Source organism: Chrysemys picta, chromosome 8 (genome assembly GCF_011386835.1).
Source record: "Chrysemys picta bellii isolate R12L10 chromosome 8, ASM1138683v2, whole genome shotgun sequence".
Taxonomy (NCBI): domain Eukaryota; kingdom Metazoa; phylum Chordata; order Testudines; family Emydidae; genus Chrysemys; species Chrysemys picta.
The window spans coordinates 90804227-90818129 of record NC_088798.1 but is presented as its reverse complement, the minus strand read 5'-3'; the positions used below and the strand labels follow the sequence as shown (position 1 = coordinate 90818129).

General features: G+C 45.4%; 1 protein-coding gene and 1 long non-coding RNA gene across 2 annotated transcripts in view; one reads left to right on the top strand and one right to left on the bottom strand.

Annotated features, from left to right (window-relative positions):
- LOC135973175 (uncharacterized) overlaps nt 1-13903 on the bottom strand; it is a 114425-nt gene that overhangs the window by 59111 nt on the left and 41411 nt on the right. The window lies entirely within an intron of this gene.
- LOC135973172 (myb/SANT-like DNA-binding domain-containing protein 2) lies at nt 229-2026 on the top strand. Its single transcript, XM_065554946.1, has 2 exons — nt 229-1175; nt 1557-2026. Exons 1-2 carry the CDS (start codon nt 635-637, stop codon nt 2024-2026), a joined length of 1011 nt encoding a protein of 336 aa, XP_065411018.1. The 5' UTR covers nt 229-634.

The window sequence follows — 13903 nt, the reverse complement described above, 5'->3', positions numbered from 1 at the left end:
AAAACATCCCTGTTAGGTAAGTGAGTATTTGTTTGGATTTAACAAGTTAGTTTTATTCCTGTTTTAACAGATGGGGAAACTGAGGCACAGAGGGACAAAAAGATTTGTTAAAGGTTAGCGTTAATAAGTGGCAGGGCTTGGACTAAAGTCTCCAGACTTTGAGTTCCTATGTGTTAACTACTAGTCCATTCTCCCACCACTGAGAACAGCACAATTCTCTAAGGTATAAATATTGGCTGCATATACTTAGGCCTGGTCTACACTACGGGTTTAGGTCGACTTTAGCAGCGTTAAACCGAATTAAGCCTGGACACGTCCACACAACGAGGCCCTTTCTTTCGACTTAAAGGGCCCTTTAAACCGGTTTCTTTACACCACCTCCGACGAGGGGATTAGCGATAAAACCGGCCTTTGCGGGTCGGAATTGGGGTAGTGTGGACGGAATTCGATGTTATTGGCCTCCGGGAGCTATCCCACAGTGCTTCATTGTGACCGCTCTGGACAGCGCTCTCAACTCAGATGCACTGAGCAGGTAGACAGGAAAAGACCCGCGAAGGTTTGAATTTCATTTCCTGTTTGCCCAGCGTGGAGAGCACAGGTGACCACGCAGAGCTCATCAGCACAGGTAACCGTCATGGAGTCCTCCCAGGATCGCAAAAGAGCTCCAGCATGGACCGAACGGGAGGTACGAGATCTGCTCGCCATATGGGGAGATGAAGCAGTGATAGCTGAACTCCGTAGCAGTAAAAGAAATGGAAAAGTATTAGAAAAGATCTCCAAGGCCATGAAGGACCGAGGCCATAACAGGGACACACAGCAGTGCCGCGTGAAAATTAAGGAGCTACGGCAAGCCTACCACAAAGCCAGAGAAGCAAACGGAAGGTCCGGGGCAGAGCCGCAAACTTGCCGCTACTACGCGGAGCTGCATGCGATCCTAGGGGGTGCAGCCACCACTACCCCAACCGTGTGCTATGACTCTCTCACTGGAGAAACACACAGGGAAGACGGTTCGGGGAACGAGGAAGATGACGATGGAGGTACTGTAGGTAGCTCACAGCAGCAAGGAAGCGGAGAAACCGGTTTCCCCAACAGCCAGGATATGTTTGTGACCCTGGACCTGGAACCAGTAACCCCCGAACTCACCCAAGACCCTCAGGGCACACAGGAGACCTCTGGTGAGTGTAACTTTGTAAATATTTGTAAACATTACAAAAAAAAAAAAGCAAGCAAGTCTGTTAACGTGTATGGGGATGGAGCGGAAATCCTCCAGGGACATCTCCAGAAAGCTCTCCTGGTTGAAATGGGGTGATTTTATTAAGGGGGACATTCAGAGGCGCCCATTCCTGCTATTCTGACCAGAAATGTTCCCCGCTGTTAACCACGCGGTGGGGGGGAGGGGCGAAGTGATCATCCCAGAGAATCGTGTGTGTGTGTGTGGGGGGGGGGTGGTTTACTTGTGTTTGTGCCGCATGTTAACCGGGAAATCGCAGCCCCCTCCTTTTACATTGAAACCCCATTTTAAATGGACAACCCAATTCTCCCTTCTCCTCCACCAGCTGCAAATGTTTCTCCTTCGCAGAGGCTCGTGAACATTAGAAAGAGAAAACGTAAGACGAGGGACGAGATGTTCACGGAGCTGCAGATGTCCTCCCACGCTGATAGAGCACAGCAGAATGCGTGGAGGCAGTCAATGTCGGAGATGAGAAAAGCCCAACATGAACGAGAGGAGAGGTGGCGGGCTGAAGACGATAGGTGGCGTCAGCTTGCAGACAGACGGCAAGAGGCAATGCTCCGTCTGCTGGAGCATCAAAGTGATATGCTCGAGCGTATGGTTGAGTTGCAGGAAAGGCAGCAGGAGCAGAGACCGCCGCTACAGCCCCTGTGTAACCAACAGCCCTCCTCCCCAAGTTCCATAGCCTCCTCACCCAGACGCCCAAGAACACGGTGGGGGGGCCTCCGTCCACCCAGTCACTCCACCCCAGATGATCGCCCAAGCATCAGAAGGCTGGGCTTCAATAAGAGTTAAAGTTTTAAAATGCAGTATGTCCTTTTCCATCCCTCCTCCCCCACCCATCCCAGCTACCTTGGCAATTATCCCCCTACCTCTGTAAGGAACTAATAAAGAATGCATGAATGTGAAAAAACAATGACTTTATTGCCTCTGCAAGCGGGAGGGGAGGGGAGGGTGGGGTGGGGTGGTTGGTTTACAGGGAAGTAGAGTGAACCGGGTCGGGGGGGGGGGGGTTGGAGGGTTCATCAAGGAGAAACAAACAGAAGTTTCACACAGTAGCCTGGCCAGTCACAAAACTAGTTTTCAAAGCTTCTCTGATGCGCACCGCGCCCTGCTGTGCTCCTCTAACCGCCCTGGTGTCTGGCTGCGCGTAATCAGCGGCCAGGCGAGTTGCCTCAACCTCCCACCCCGCCATAAAGGTCTCCCCCTTACTCTCACAGATATTGTGGAGCGCACAGCAAGCAGCAATAACAATGGGGATATTCTTTTCGCTGAGGTCTGAGCGAGTCAGTAAGCTGCGCCAGCGCGCTTTTAAACGTCCAAATGCACATTCCACCACCATTCGGCACTTGCTCAGCCTGTAGTTGAACAGGTCCTGACTCCTGTCCAGGCTGCCTGTGTACGGCTTCATGAGCCATGGCATTAAGGGGTAGGCTGGGTCCCCAAGGATCACGATAGGCATTTCAACATCCCCAATGGTCACTTTCTGGTCCGGGAAGAAAGTCCCTTCCTCCAGCTTTCGAAACAGAGCAGAGTTCCTGAAGACGCGAGCATCATGTACCTTTCCCGGCCATCCCACGTTGATGTTGGTGAAACGTCCCTTGTGATCCACCAGGGCTTGCAGCAGCATTGAAAAGTACCCCTTGCGGTTTACGTAGTCGGTGGCTTGGTGCTCCGGTGACAAGATAGGGATATGGGTTCCGTCTATGGCCCCGCCACAGTTTGGGAATCCCATTTCAGCAAAACCATCCACTATTGACTGCACGTTGCCCAGAGTCACTACCCTTGCTATCACCAGGTCTTTCATTGCCCTGGCAAATTGGATCACAGCAGCCCCCACCGTAGATTTGCCCACTCCAAATTGATTCCCGACTGACCGGTAGCTGTCTGGCGTTGCAAGCTTCCACAGGGCTATCGCCACTCGCTTCTCAACTGTGAGGGCTGCTCTCATCTTGGTATCCTGGCGTTTCAGGGCAGGGGAAAGCAAGTCACAAAGTTCCATGAAAGTGCCCTTACGCATGCGAAAGTTTCGCAGCCACTGGGAATCGTCCCATACCTGCAGCACGATGCGGTCCCACCAGTCTGTGCTTGTTTCCCGGGCCCAGAATCGGCGTTCCACGGTATCAACCTGCCCCAGTAACACCATGATTTCCACATTGCTGGGGCCTGTGCCTTGTGAGAGGTCTATGGCCATGTCAATTTCCTCATCACTCTCGTCGCCGTGCTGCAATCGCCTCCTCGCCTGGTCCGGGTTTCGCCTTGGCATGTTCTGGCTCTGCATATACTCCAGGACAATGCGCGTGGTGTTCATAGTGCTCATAATTGCCGCGGTGATCTGAGCGGGCTCCATGATCCCAGTGCTAGCTATGGCGCCTGGTCAGAAAAAAGGCGCGAAAGTAGTATCTGATGGACCAGGAGAAGGAGGGCGGGAGGGAGTGAGGGAGGGAGGGAGGGAGGGCCGAGTGACGACATGGCGTACAGGTACAGGAACAGGGAGAAACACAAACAACTGTCACACAGAATGGTGCCCCCAAAGATTAAACTGGAAACCCTGGGCTTAGCAGGCTGTTGATTTCACGGAGGAAGGGGAAGCAAATGAACACAGAACAAATCTATTTTTTACATTTTAAGGTGGCAGCCGACGCTGCAGCATGAGTGACAGCCATACCAATACGACGACGATGGGTACCAATCATAAAATACCATCATCTGCCAAAAGGCAAGGGGCTGCTGCTGTGTAGCAATGCAGCCCCACGTCTGCCAGCCCCACGTCCGCCAGCACCCAGCATCGCCCTCGGCCTCTTCTGGGTGCTTAGCAGACAATACTGGGCAATTGGCAGAAAATAGTATATTATGACTGGTAACCGTCATCATCAAAACAGTAGCATGTCTGCCCAGGTGGCCATGATTGACAGCCATACCAGTATGACGATGACGGGTACCAGTCATAAAATACCATCGCCTGGAAGGGGCTGGTGCAATGCAGCACTACGGCTGCCAGCCCCACGGCTATCACTCATGCTACACTGTCTACCGCCAAAAGGCAGTTAGCAGCTGCTGCTGTGTAGCAATGCAGTCCCACGTCTGCCGGCACCCAGAGGACATATGGTGACGGTGAGCTCAGTTGAGCTGAGCGGGCTCCATGCTTGCCGTGGTATGTTGTCTGCACAGGTAACCCAGGTAAAAAGGCGCGAATCTATTGTCTGCCGTTGCTGTGACGAGGGGGGAGGGGCCTGACGACATGTACCCAGAACCGCCCGCGACACTGTTTTGCATCATCCGGGCATTGGGATCTCAACCCAGAATTCCAAGGGGCGGCGGAGACTGCGGGAACTGTGGGATAGCTGTGGGATAGCTACCCATAGTGCAATGCTCCGGAAGTCGACGCTAGCCTCGTACTGTGGACGCGGTCTGCCGACTAGAGCACCTAGAGCATTTTATTGTGTGGACATACACAATCGGCTGTATACAACCGATTTCAATAAAACCGGCTTCTATAAATTCGAACTAATTTCGTAGTGTAGACATACCCTTAGTGTTAGTCTCAAACATGCATTCAAAGCAGCTGCCTAAGCATGGCTGCACACAGTAGAAGATAGGCCCCACTTGCAGAGTTTGGATGTGGATTTGGCTCTGATGAGGAACTTTCCCAAAGTTTGTGGATATTTGGATTGGAAGTTTCAGTTCAGGCCCATTATTGAGATTGGATCCAATATTCATAGCCGAGGCCCAAGGTTCAAAAAGCTTTGTGGCTGAGTGGTTTGAATTCAGGATTCTAGCTTGGGCCGATCTAATTTAAAAAAGAATGAAGACCAGGGATCCTATTCTCCCTTTCCCTGCATGCTAGAAGTAATAGCCATCACTCAGCCTGGAGAGAGAGCAGCATCCAGGGAGGTTGGAAAACGGTCTTCAGCCAGGGTTGATTGTCACATTATCATAGAACAAACCTTTATGAAGATAGACATGACATCCCCGAAGAGAAACATTTGGAGGGAGGGGAAAAGTAGAAGGGAAAGACTGTAGTGAGAGCCACATACACCCATTGCACCACAAGGTGCATCATAGAATAGGTATCAGAAAGCGGGTGGATCTGCGGTTATTTAAAGTGTCCTATATTTAGCTGAGCCTCTGGAAGGGCTCACGCTTGTCACTCACAATTTCTTGGAGCCTTGTTACGGACAGGCTGACAGCAGCACACAGCCTTACCACCTGACCCCACTTACTGCTGTATTCCCTCTACTGTTGTGAGCTAAACAGAAAAAGAGCTTGCATAGGCATCTGATCACAGTAGCTTTTGCTCTACATGTAGTGGGACTAGAGCAGCTGCTAACCTCTTCCTTTTGGAGACTGATTGTGTCCTGTGTCTTCTTGGACACTTGGGCCAAATTTTCTAACCTGACCACAATGGAGGTGGCTGCAAAAATGTGCACACACACACATACCCCTTCCCAGTGTGCCAGAAGATACCATGCCACAGTAGAAGGCCAGAAAAACATTCTGAATTTGCCTCCTTCCCCCCCCTTTACCAGTCACTGAAAACATCTATTTGCTCTTTTTATTAGTGATTACTATAATCCTGATTAATTTCTGGAATAGCAGTGTAGAATGAGAGAAAGAAGAATCCACACATGCACATGGGAAAACGTGAAGGTGGCTTTTTATCCCTCAGAACTGGATTGAAACCCACTAAACTCATCTCATATAATCCAAACAGTTTTACTGCCCTACATTCAAATTCAAACCCGTGCCCCTGAGACAAAAACTGTTTTCCATTTCCTGTCATCTGAACCATCCAGTTTCTGGGAGCAGCAGTTAATGAAGCAACATGTTCAGCTTTTGTCAGTACCTACCAGGTTAGATTGACTGAGGTCTTCTTGAAACTATTAAAACAGATCCACAAATGTCTCTGAATTCATGTACCAAAAAGCCAGAATGAGGATGTGCCTGGTACAAATGTACTTTCAAAACAGTCAAGAACTGTTTCTTCCCTGAATCTGGAGAAGGTGTGGATCCCCAAGATGATCTAGGAGAGCCACCTCAATCTGGAGAAGAGGAGGACCTTTACCACCATCCCCTTCAGGATTCAGAGAGATGAAAATTAATTCCACAGATCAGTAAAACATTACAAGCTACCTGTGATGTGATTAATGCAATCTTAAAAAAAAAAAAAAAAAAGACCATCAGAGATGGGGAAATAACAGCAGAATGGGAAGAGTTGAAGGTGAGTTTGCATACAAGCGGCAGCTCCTTGGCTGTTTAAAACTAGGCCAGTTTACACCGCCTGAAAACCTGACCCCATGCTTTTAAACAAAAATACAGCTATTGAGCTCTCTTTTTCTTCAGGGATACATTTCCTTTACTCCTACCAAAGGTCCCATCAGATCATGGGCTAGCTCTAGTCGAGCAGGACTGGACGTGGTTCCTTTATTGATTGCTGCCTTTGAGTCAGACAGGGAGGCATGCTTGAAACAATCTTCCCCTTCCCCAGGCATCAAGCATGCGGCTTTCCACAGCACTTGCGGCTCCTGTTGACCTAGAGAGCAAAGGACAGAACTTGGATCCCAAAACTCAAGTTTCACACCTTGAAGTGCACTGTGTTGTCACTAGACAACCATCCCAGGCAAATAGAACAGTGCTCAGAGGCACAGCCAAGGAAATCAAATCAGAGCCAGTATTCATTAGGGGCTTGATCCAGCCCCCAGGAAAACTCAATGCAAAGACCCCCACTAACTTTAATGGGAGTGGAATCAGGCCACTGATTCTTCCAGGTGAATTCTGGTGTGGGGGAGCAGGACAGGTTGGCAATCAATCATATTCTTCAACTTCCTCCTGACTAGGGCTGGGGAGGGGAAACATCAGGTGTGCAGAAGCTCAGGGCAATATATTGCAGGGAAATAGCCTGGGAATGCCGCCTGAGATAGCACAGATTGTCCACACCCTCCCTAGCAAGTACAACTTCTAGCCTTGTCTGATCAGCATTCCGTACCCAGTTTCTGCAACAGTACAGAATACAATTAATACCTGTCTGCACCTGCAGTGCAACTGCATTGGATCAGCTACACTAGTGGGTGCCACCCACTGTTATCAACAGGAACATTTTCTTGTGTGGACAAGGCGAATGAATGACTGTTTCTCATGATATCTGCAGGGCCCACAGTCATCATGGAACTATGCTACACAGAAAGCATAGAAGCATGTCTACACAAGTATCTAGCAGTTAAAGAGCAGTGGATACTGGACTTAAGTTGATATGAGTCAGGTGCAAACTGATTTATGAGAGTCCATATTAGGGTTTATACTGCTTTAGCTAAGCCAGTTTTTAAAAATGATTTAGTTGAATTAATGCATCTTTTGTGTATAGACAAAGACCTTTTCGGAGTAACCTTCTATAGGCAAGGATTAAATGTCACCTTTGTCACACTTTAGACTTCATATCTACCCCAATCACCAAATTAATTTGGCAGGATTTGAGTTACTACAGGTCAATATAAATATGTAGCAATAATAATTTGCCAGTGCCACTTGTTTTAGCTACATTAAAAAAAAAATCTCTTCCAACCCATACCATAAAACAGCCTTGCAAAATTGTACTCACCCAGATGCCCCCCAAAAGTGGCTTTTTGATGGACGAGTAAATATAAATTCAGTCATTATGCTCAAGGGTGGGAGAGTAGATGTTGCACCTGGAACTGGTAAATGCTCATGGCAGTTTTGTAAGGCTGTCGTAGCAAAGTCCCCTAAGTATGAAAGGCAGGCCTTACAGTCAGAGGGCACTGCAGTTTTAAAAAAAGAACAGAACTCCTGGAAGGTATTTTTGTGTTTAAAAAAATTAAGTGTGCAGCAGGTGTTCCGTTATTTTATCGCCAGAGGCATCTTTGACGCTCAGCTCTAGTGTTGATGGTTTTCCAGGAACACATTTGTACTCCTAAGTAGTTATTGCCACATCAGTACGAGTTAGAGCAAGTCAGGGGGCCTTGTGCAAATTTACAGTTGGTTCATGGTCAGTGAACCATGACAGTTTGAATGAAGTGAGCGTAGCTATATTGAAACAAACCATACCTGGGTCCCTCTAGCTGATTATAAGAAGTGCAGAACTAAAAGGAAAAAAAGCAATTGTATGTGCGGATTGCATTTGTAGATATTGTTGTTCTTTAAATGCAGTTCACCAAGCCTGTCTTTCAGACAATTTAGGTTTTCAAGTGCATGCCTGCACATGCAATCACTAATCACATGCAAACATCTAGTACTGTGCATGGAAAAGTACCTGGTTAGCCATTTGCACATACAATACCCTTATCTTATACTTGCAATGACAGTAACTATGCACATAAATTACACATCAAATTGTGCATCCCAAATTTTCTGAAAATCTGGCCTACATTTGCCCTGATTTCAGTACTGTTTAAATATTAAGAGTATTCTACTATTACCAATACATAGCACTCCTATATTAGATCACACTGGCATACTGTACAAACAGTCGAGGATCTGGATGATTACTTATCCATCTATCAGAGTGGTAGCCATGTTAGTCTGTATCCACAAAAACAATGAGGAGTCTGGTGGCACCTTAAAGACTAACAGATTTATTTGGGCATAAGTTTTCATGGGTAACAAACCCACTCCATGCACCCAAAGAAGTGGTTTTTTTACCCATGAAACCTTATGCCCAAATAAATCTGTTAGTCTTTAAGGTGCCACCAGACTCCTCGTTGTTTTTATCCATCTATGTAATTTCTACTACCTCTTGCGCCATAATAACTAGGCTCTAACTCATTTTATTTATCCAATAAATAATTCTATCATCAAATCTGACCCATCTCAGTGACAAAAAGTTGTTGCCATTTGATGGTTCTTTGAAGGCTGAGGTAAAATAAGATGGAGATTTTCAGTCTGCTATACACTGGATAGACGTCCATAGCACACAGAAGTACCATAACGACTGGCTTTCTTGTTTCTAATTGAAGTGGCTAAGGACTGAATGGACATGGAGACTAAATTTTCCTCCCCTTCCAAGAAGCACTCCTTGTTTGTGCCTGCCAGATAGACACTAGAGCACAGGACCAATTATCAAAATCTCCCTGGAGCAACAGCTGGACTTACTTGGACAATTTTCAAAGGAGGAGACTTAACAGCCACGTGCATTTTGGGGGTCAAAGCAATGGGTAACCTGCTACAGCTCTAGTAGCAGATCAAAAGCATTCGCCCAACACTATCTCCAGCAGAAGTTCAGGTTTATCGTATTTCTGCTCCCCTTTTGCATAGCAGCAGCTATGCACTCCCCTTCCACCTGCTTGAATTCGTAAGTTGTTGGGCTGCTTATCCTGCCCCTAACCAACTGCTGACACTGGGGAATGGCAGATGTTTCCTCTGTGATGGATCTTTGGCAAGGAGGAGGTCTCCTACTTTTGTACAAGGCTCTCTGCAATTTGCATAGTAAAAGACATCTTTTCTGCCAGACCCAGCTACTGTTACCTCCCTCAGCATCCAGGAATTAATTCAAGTCCTTCTGCTCCAAAAACATTGTCTTCAGCCACTTGAACTAAAGAAGAATCTCCATTAACTTACACAGCTCTCTCATTAAGGTTCATATCCTCTTTAGGTTGCAGCCACTGAGGCCTGGTCGACACTGGGAAAGTTTCCCCCAAAATTCTAAATGTCTTCAAGTTGGTAGGAGCCAGACTGTAGACCTGGCTCTGTGCAGCCTCAGCCATTTTTACTGAATCAATTTCAAAACCTGCTGATGGTGACAAACATACAGACTGATCAGCACATTACCTGCTGCCCATCAACTCTGGGTAACACAACGTTTGATATTGTCTGTTACTGGGATATTTTGGGGGTAGGCTGGAGCACATAGTTTCCATGTAATCATTAACTGCAGGATACCAAATTAATCATTCTGCATCACAACAGATCTGCATATGCTGTACCTCTTCAGGCTTCCCAGGACTGCAGTCTGGTGTTTTCTGAATAAACACCCAAAGATTGTTCAAGAAACCAAAGCACATTTCCAGCATGACTGCTGTAACTCCTTCAGAAAAATAACATGGATAAAAAACTCTCCTTGCACTAAACCAAATTATTCAGCCCTCTTAAATACACACATTCAATAGATGTTAATTGACTAAACCATAAAATTAAGGGGCTTTACTTTATTAGAAAATGGGAAATTACACTTGTAAGAGCAATTGCACAAAAAATGGGTATTTTAAACCACTTTATGCACTTTTGGTTCAAATCTGGTACCAAAATTTAAAAAGGTTAAACAACTAAGACCAACAGAAATGTTTCCATTATATTTTTTGAACTTTTCCTCTGAATTTTATTTTTCAAGAACAAATAAGTATTCACACTACAGTGTTTGCAACCCAAACCTTGCAGCCATATGCTAGAACATGAGTACCTGAATATGAAACTCAGTGAAATTAGAGCAACAAGGTGGGTGAGATCATATCTTTTCCTGGACCAACTTCTGCTGATGAGAGAGACAAGCTTTCAAGCTTATACAGTGCTCTTCTTCAGGTCTGAGAAACATACTCAAGGTCACAGCTAAATACAAGATTGTTTAGCATAAGTAGTTAATACATATTTCAAGGGACCATTCAAGGTGCAGTCTATTTTCATTGTCCAAACGGAGAGAAAAAGGAAAAAGGAAAGCAAACAGCACATCAGGAAAAGTGCACTGGATTTTAAAAATTCTATTACTCTTATTAATCCAGTTATTTGTACAATGACAAACAAACAAACAACAGGTAATGACATTTTAAAGTATATCATCTTCGTGTGTGACAGGGTCCCTTCCCGCCAAAAGACACAACTAGCCACAAACATCCCCCAAAATGGGTTTCTTCTGGTTTTGAATCTGAATAAAAGCCTCTTCAGCAGCAATTTCCCACATTGCATAACTACTGGGATCCTACTGGCTGAAACCAGCAAATCAAAATAGGATTAAGTAATGCTATCAAGTAACCGAACAGACTCAAAAAGACCCAGTCAAATTCCAGTTGAAATCAATGGGAGTTTCGCCACTGGCTTCAATGAAAGCAAGATCAGCCTCTAAACAAGAGGCCATAATCTTGCAACCTTTATTCAAGAGTGCCTTCAGGTATTTGTACAGCGCTTAACAGACTGAGCTCTACCAGCAACCAACAATAATGTAAGCAATGTTTGGATTCAGTGACTTCAACTCATTTGAATAAAGGTTGCAGTATAAGACCCGAGATCATAAAATAATTTTTGTTTTTTTATTTGCTTATAGTTTATTCTAACCCCAGAGAAAGGACATGCACTAGCCACTACCATGGAACATTAAGCACACAAGTGAGCCCGCAAAAAGCACGGCAGCCTTATAAGATCAGATGATATCCTCTTATCTATCAGCTGCTGCTGTAGTTTATAGGAGTTGCTTATCTCAAGGAACTTTTATATCTGAACTTCAATTCTCTCCTGTGTTTGATGTTGTTTTCCCCTGCATACATTTGAAGCTCAGTATATCGTGCATTTAATTTCCCATTGAAACGCATCAGGGCCTTTAATTTTATTTCCGCTACTGACGCAATACTTTCTTAGCAACAATGAGAACAGTGAGCGAGTCATGAGAATAATAAACCATGCTAGGTCTGAAGGCTATGAAATCAGTTCAAACATACTGCAGGGAGCTGTACTGCCTGTTTGGTGACACATGGCTTTCCGTGGGCACCAGCCCATTTATGAGTCATGAAACATAATGGGGTATTGTTGAAAGCTTTGGGACCATGAGAAATTATCTATTGCCCAGCATGGGGAATGGTATAAACTGGCAAGGAACTAGAATTACATTCTTTTACAGAAGTGAAATCAGGCAGACTTGGTTTGCTTTCCAGTATACAAACCCACAAATCATGGGGATGACTCCTTAATTAGGACGATTTTTTTTAAGAGTTACCATTAAACTACCAGTCTGAGGAAGCCACATTTTCTCTGTCACAAGCTGGATTATCAGAGAAGACAAAAAAAAAAAATGAGGGGGTGAGGATGAGAATAGGGTCTCAGCATGAATTTCAGAAGCAAACATACTTTTCTCTTAATCTGCCCCCCAATCACATGACCTTCTCTCCTTAGGATATGTCTACACTTCAGGATGGAGGTGTAAATTCCTGCTTGAGGCAACATAACCACATTAGCTCTGATCGAGATGATGTGGAATGTAACTGCCGGGGTAGGAGGGGCTAGCCACCCCTATGTACATGCCTAGTATCTCAGATGGGTATGTACTCAGGGTGGCTAGCCTCTCCCGCTATTACTGCTGTTCTCCACATTAGCTCGATCAAAGCCAACGTGGGTGTGCGTCCTCAGGCTGGAACTGACACCTCCAGCTTGAAGTGTAGACATACCCATAGTGACAAACTAAAGTGGGATGGGTTATGATACATAGCTGCTTCCATGGGGCTTAGGAATTTCATGGGGGCTTGTGTAAGGTGCTCTGCACATGTTGAGTATTGTTAAAGGAATGTAAACTGAATGTATTACATGGGCCAAACACCCACATAGAAGTACTGGAGTGTTGAGTGGAGAATGAATAAAATTCATGTGAACGTTATTGGAATTTTTGGATGGATTAGTTTTGCTCGTGCTCAGACTACTTCTGTTCATTTGCTATGAACATAGGAGGGAATCGGATTTTACTGACACATGTTCACAAAAAGCAGATTGTACATTTGCATTCACTTTGGGAATGCTTACACTCATCCCACCAGGGGAGAGAAACAGTAACATGTGACTTAACTACCAAATCCCCATTAACCAATACAACTCACATCAAAATTTGATGAAATTCAGAGAGTTAAACAAATTCACCGAGTAATTAGGAACATATATATTTGAGACAATCACTATCTGCATACAGATATTTAGTGAGCAGAAAAAGAAGCTCAACTGGATAAAATATTCATTATGAATCATTTGATCAGCTGAGCAATGTTATTTCTTCTCACGCAACTGTTACACCTTTTTAACACAAATAGTAATAATGGAGGAGATCATTTCCCTTCCCAATGGAACCAGGAGGGACTCCGCCTCCCCCCTCCCCTCCCCAAACGTCAAGCCAAGTCTATCAATAAATATATGCAGCCCAAGGCAAATGGCTAGGCAGGAGTAAAATGCTGTAAGTTTAATGAAACATTAGCAGCTTTTTACAACTGCATGTTGGTTCAACTCTCAGTCAACGGTGTGCTAGGAGTAAATTCCTAACCCAGGCTATCTTTTGGGTGAAGATTTTCAAACTTGGGTGCCCAGAGATAGGATCTAACAGACATATTAGGTACCTAAGTAAGGATCCTGATTTTTGGAGGTGCTGAGCACCCACAGCTCTGGAAGCAGAGGGCACTCAACACCTCTGAAGATCAGGTGCCTTATTTAAGTGTCAAAACATAGAAGTAGGTGCCTAACTTTGGACACCTAAGTGTGAAAAGTTTGGTTTTAAGCTTCAGCAGAGCGATATTGTTCTGCCATCCTCCGGCCCAAAAAAACCCACCACCACCAGAAGAGATCCCTTTCACCCCCTGGGAAGAAGGAATGCCACTCTCCAGTAGAAAGTGAAAGGGGTGGATGCGTTGATAACCCTAGAAAGCTATGTGAAAAATGAAAGGTGAGATGTCAAAAATCAAGGGCACATGCAGAAGTGTTTTTGAA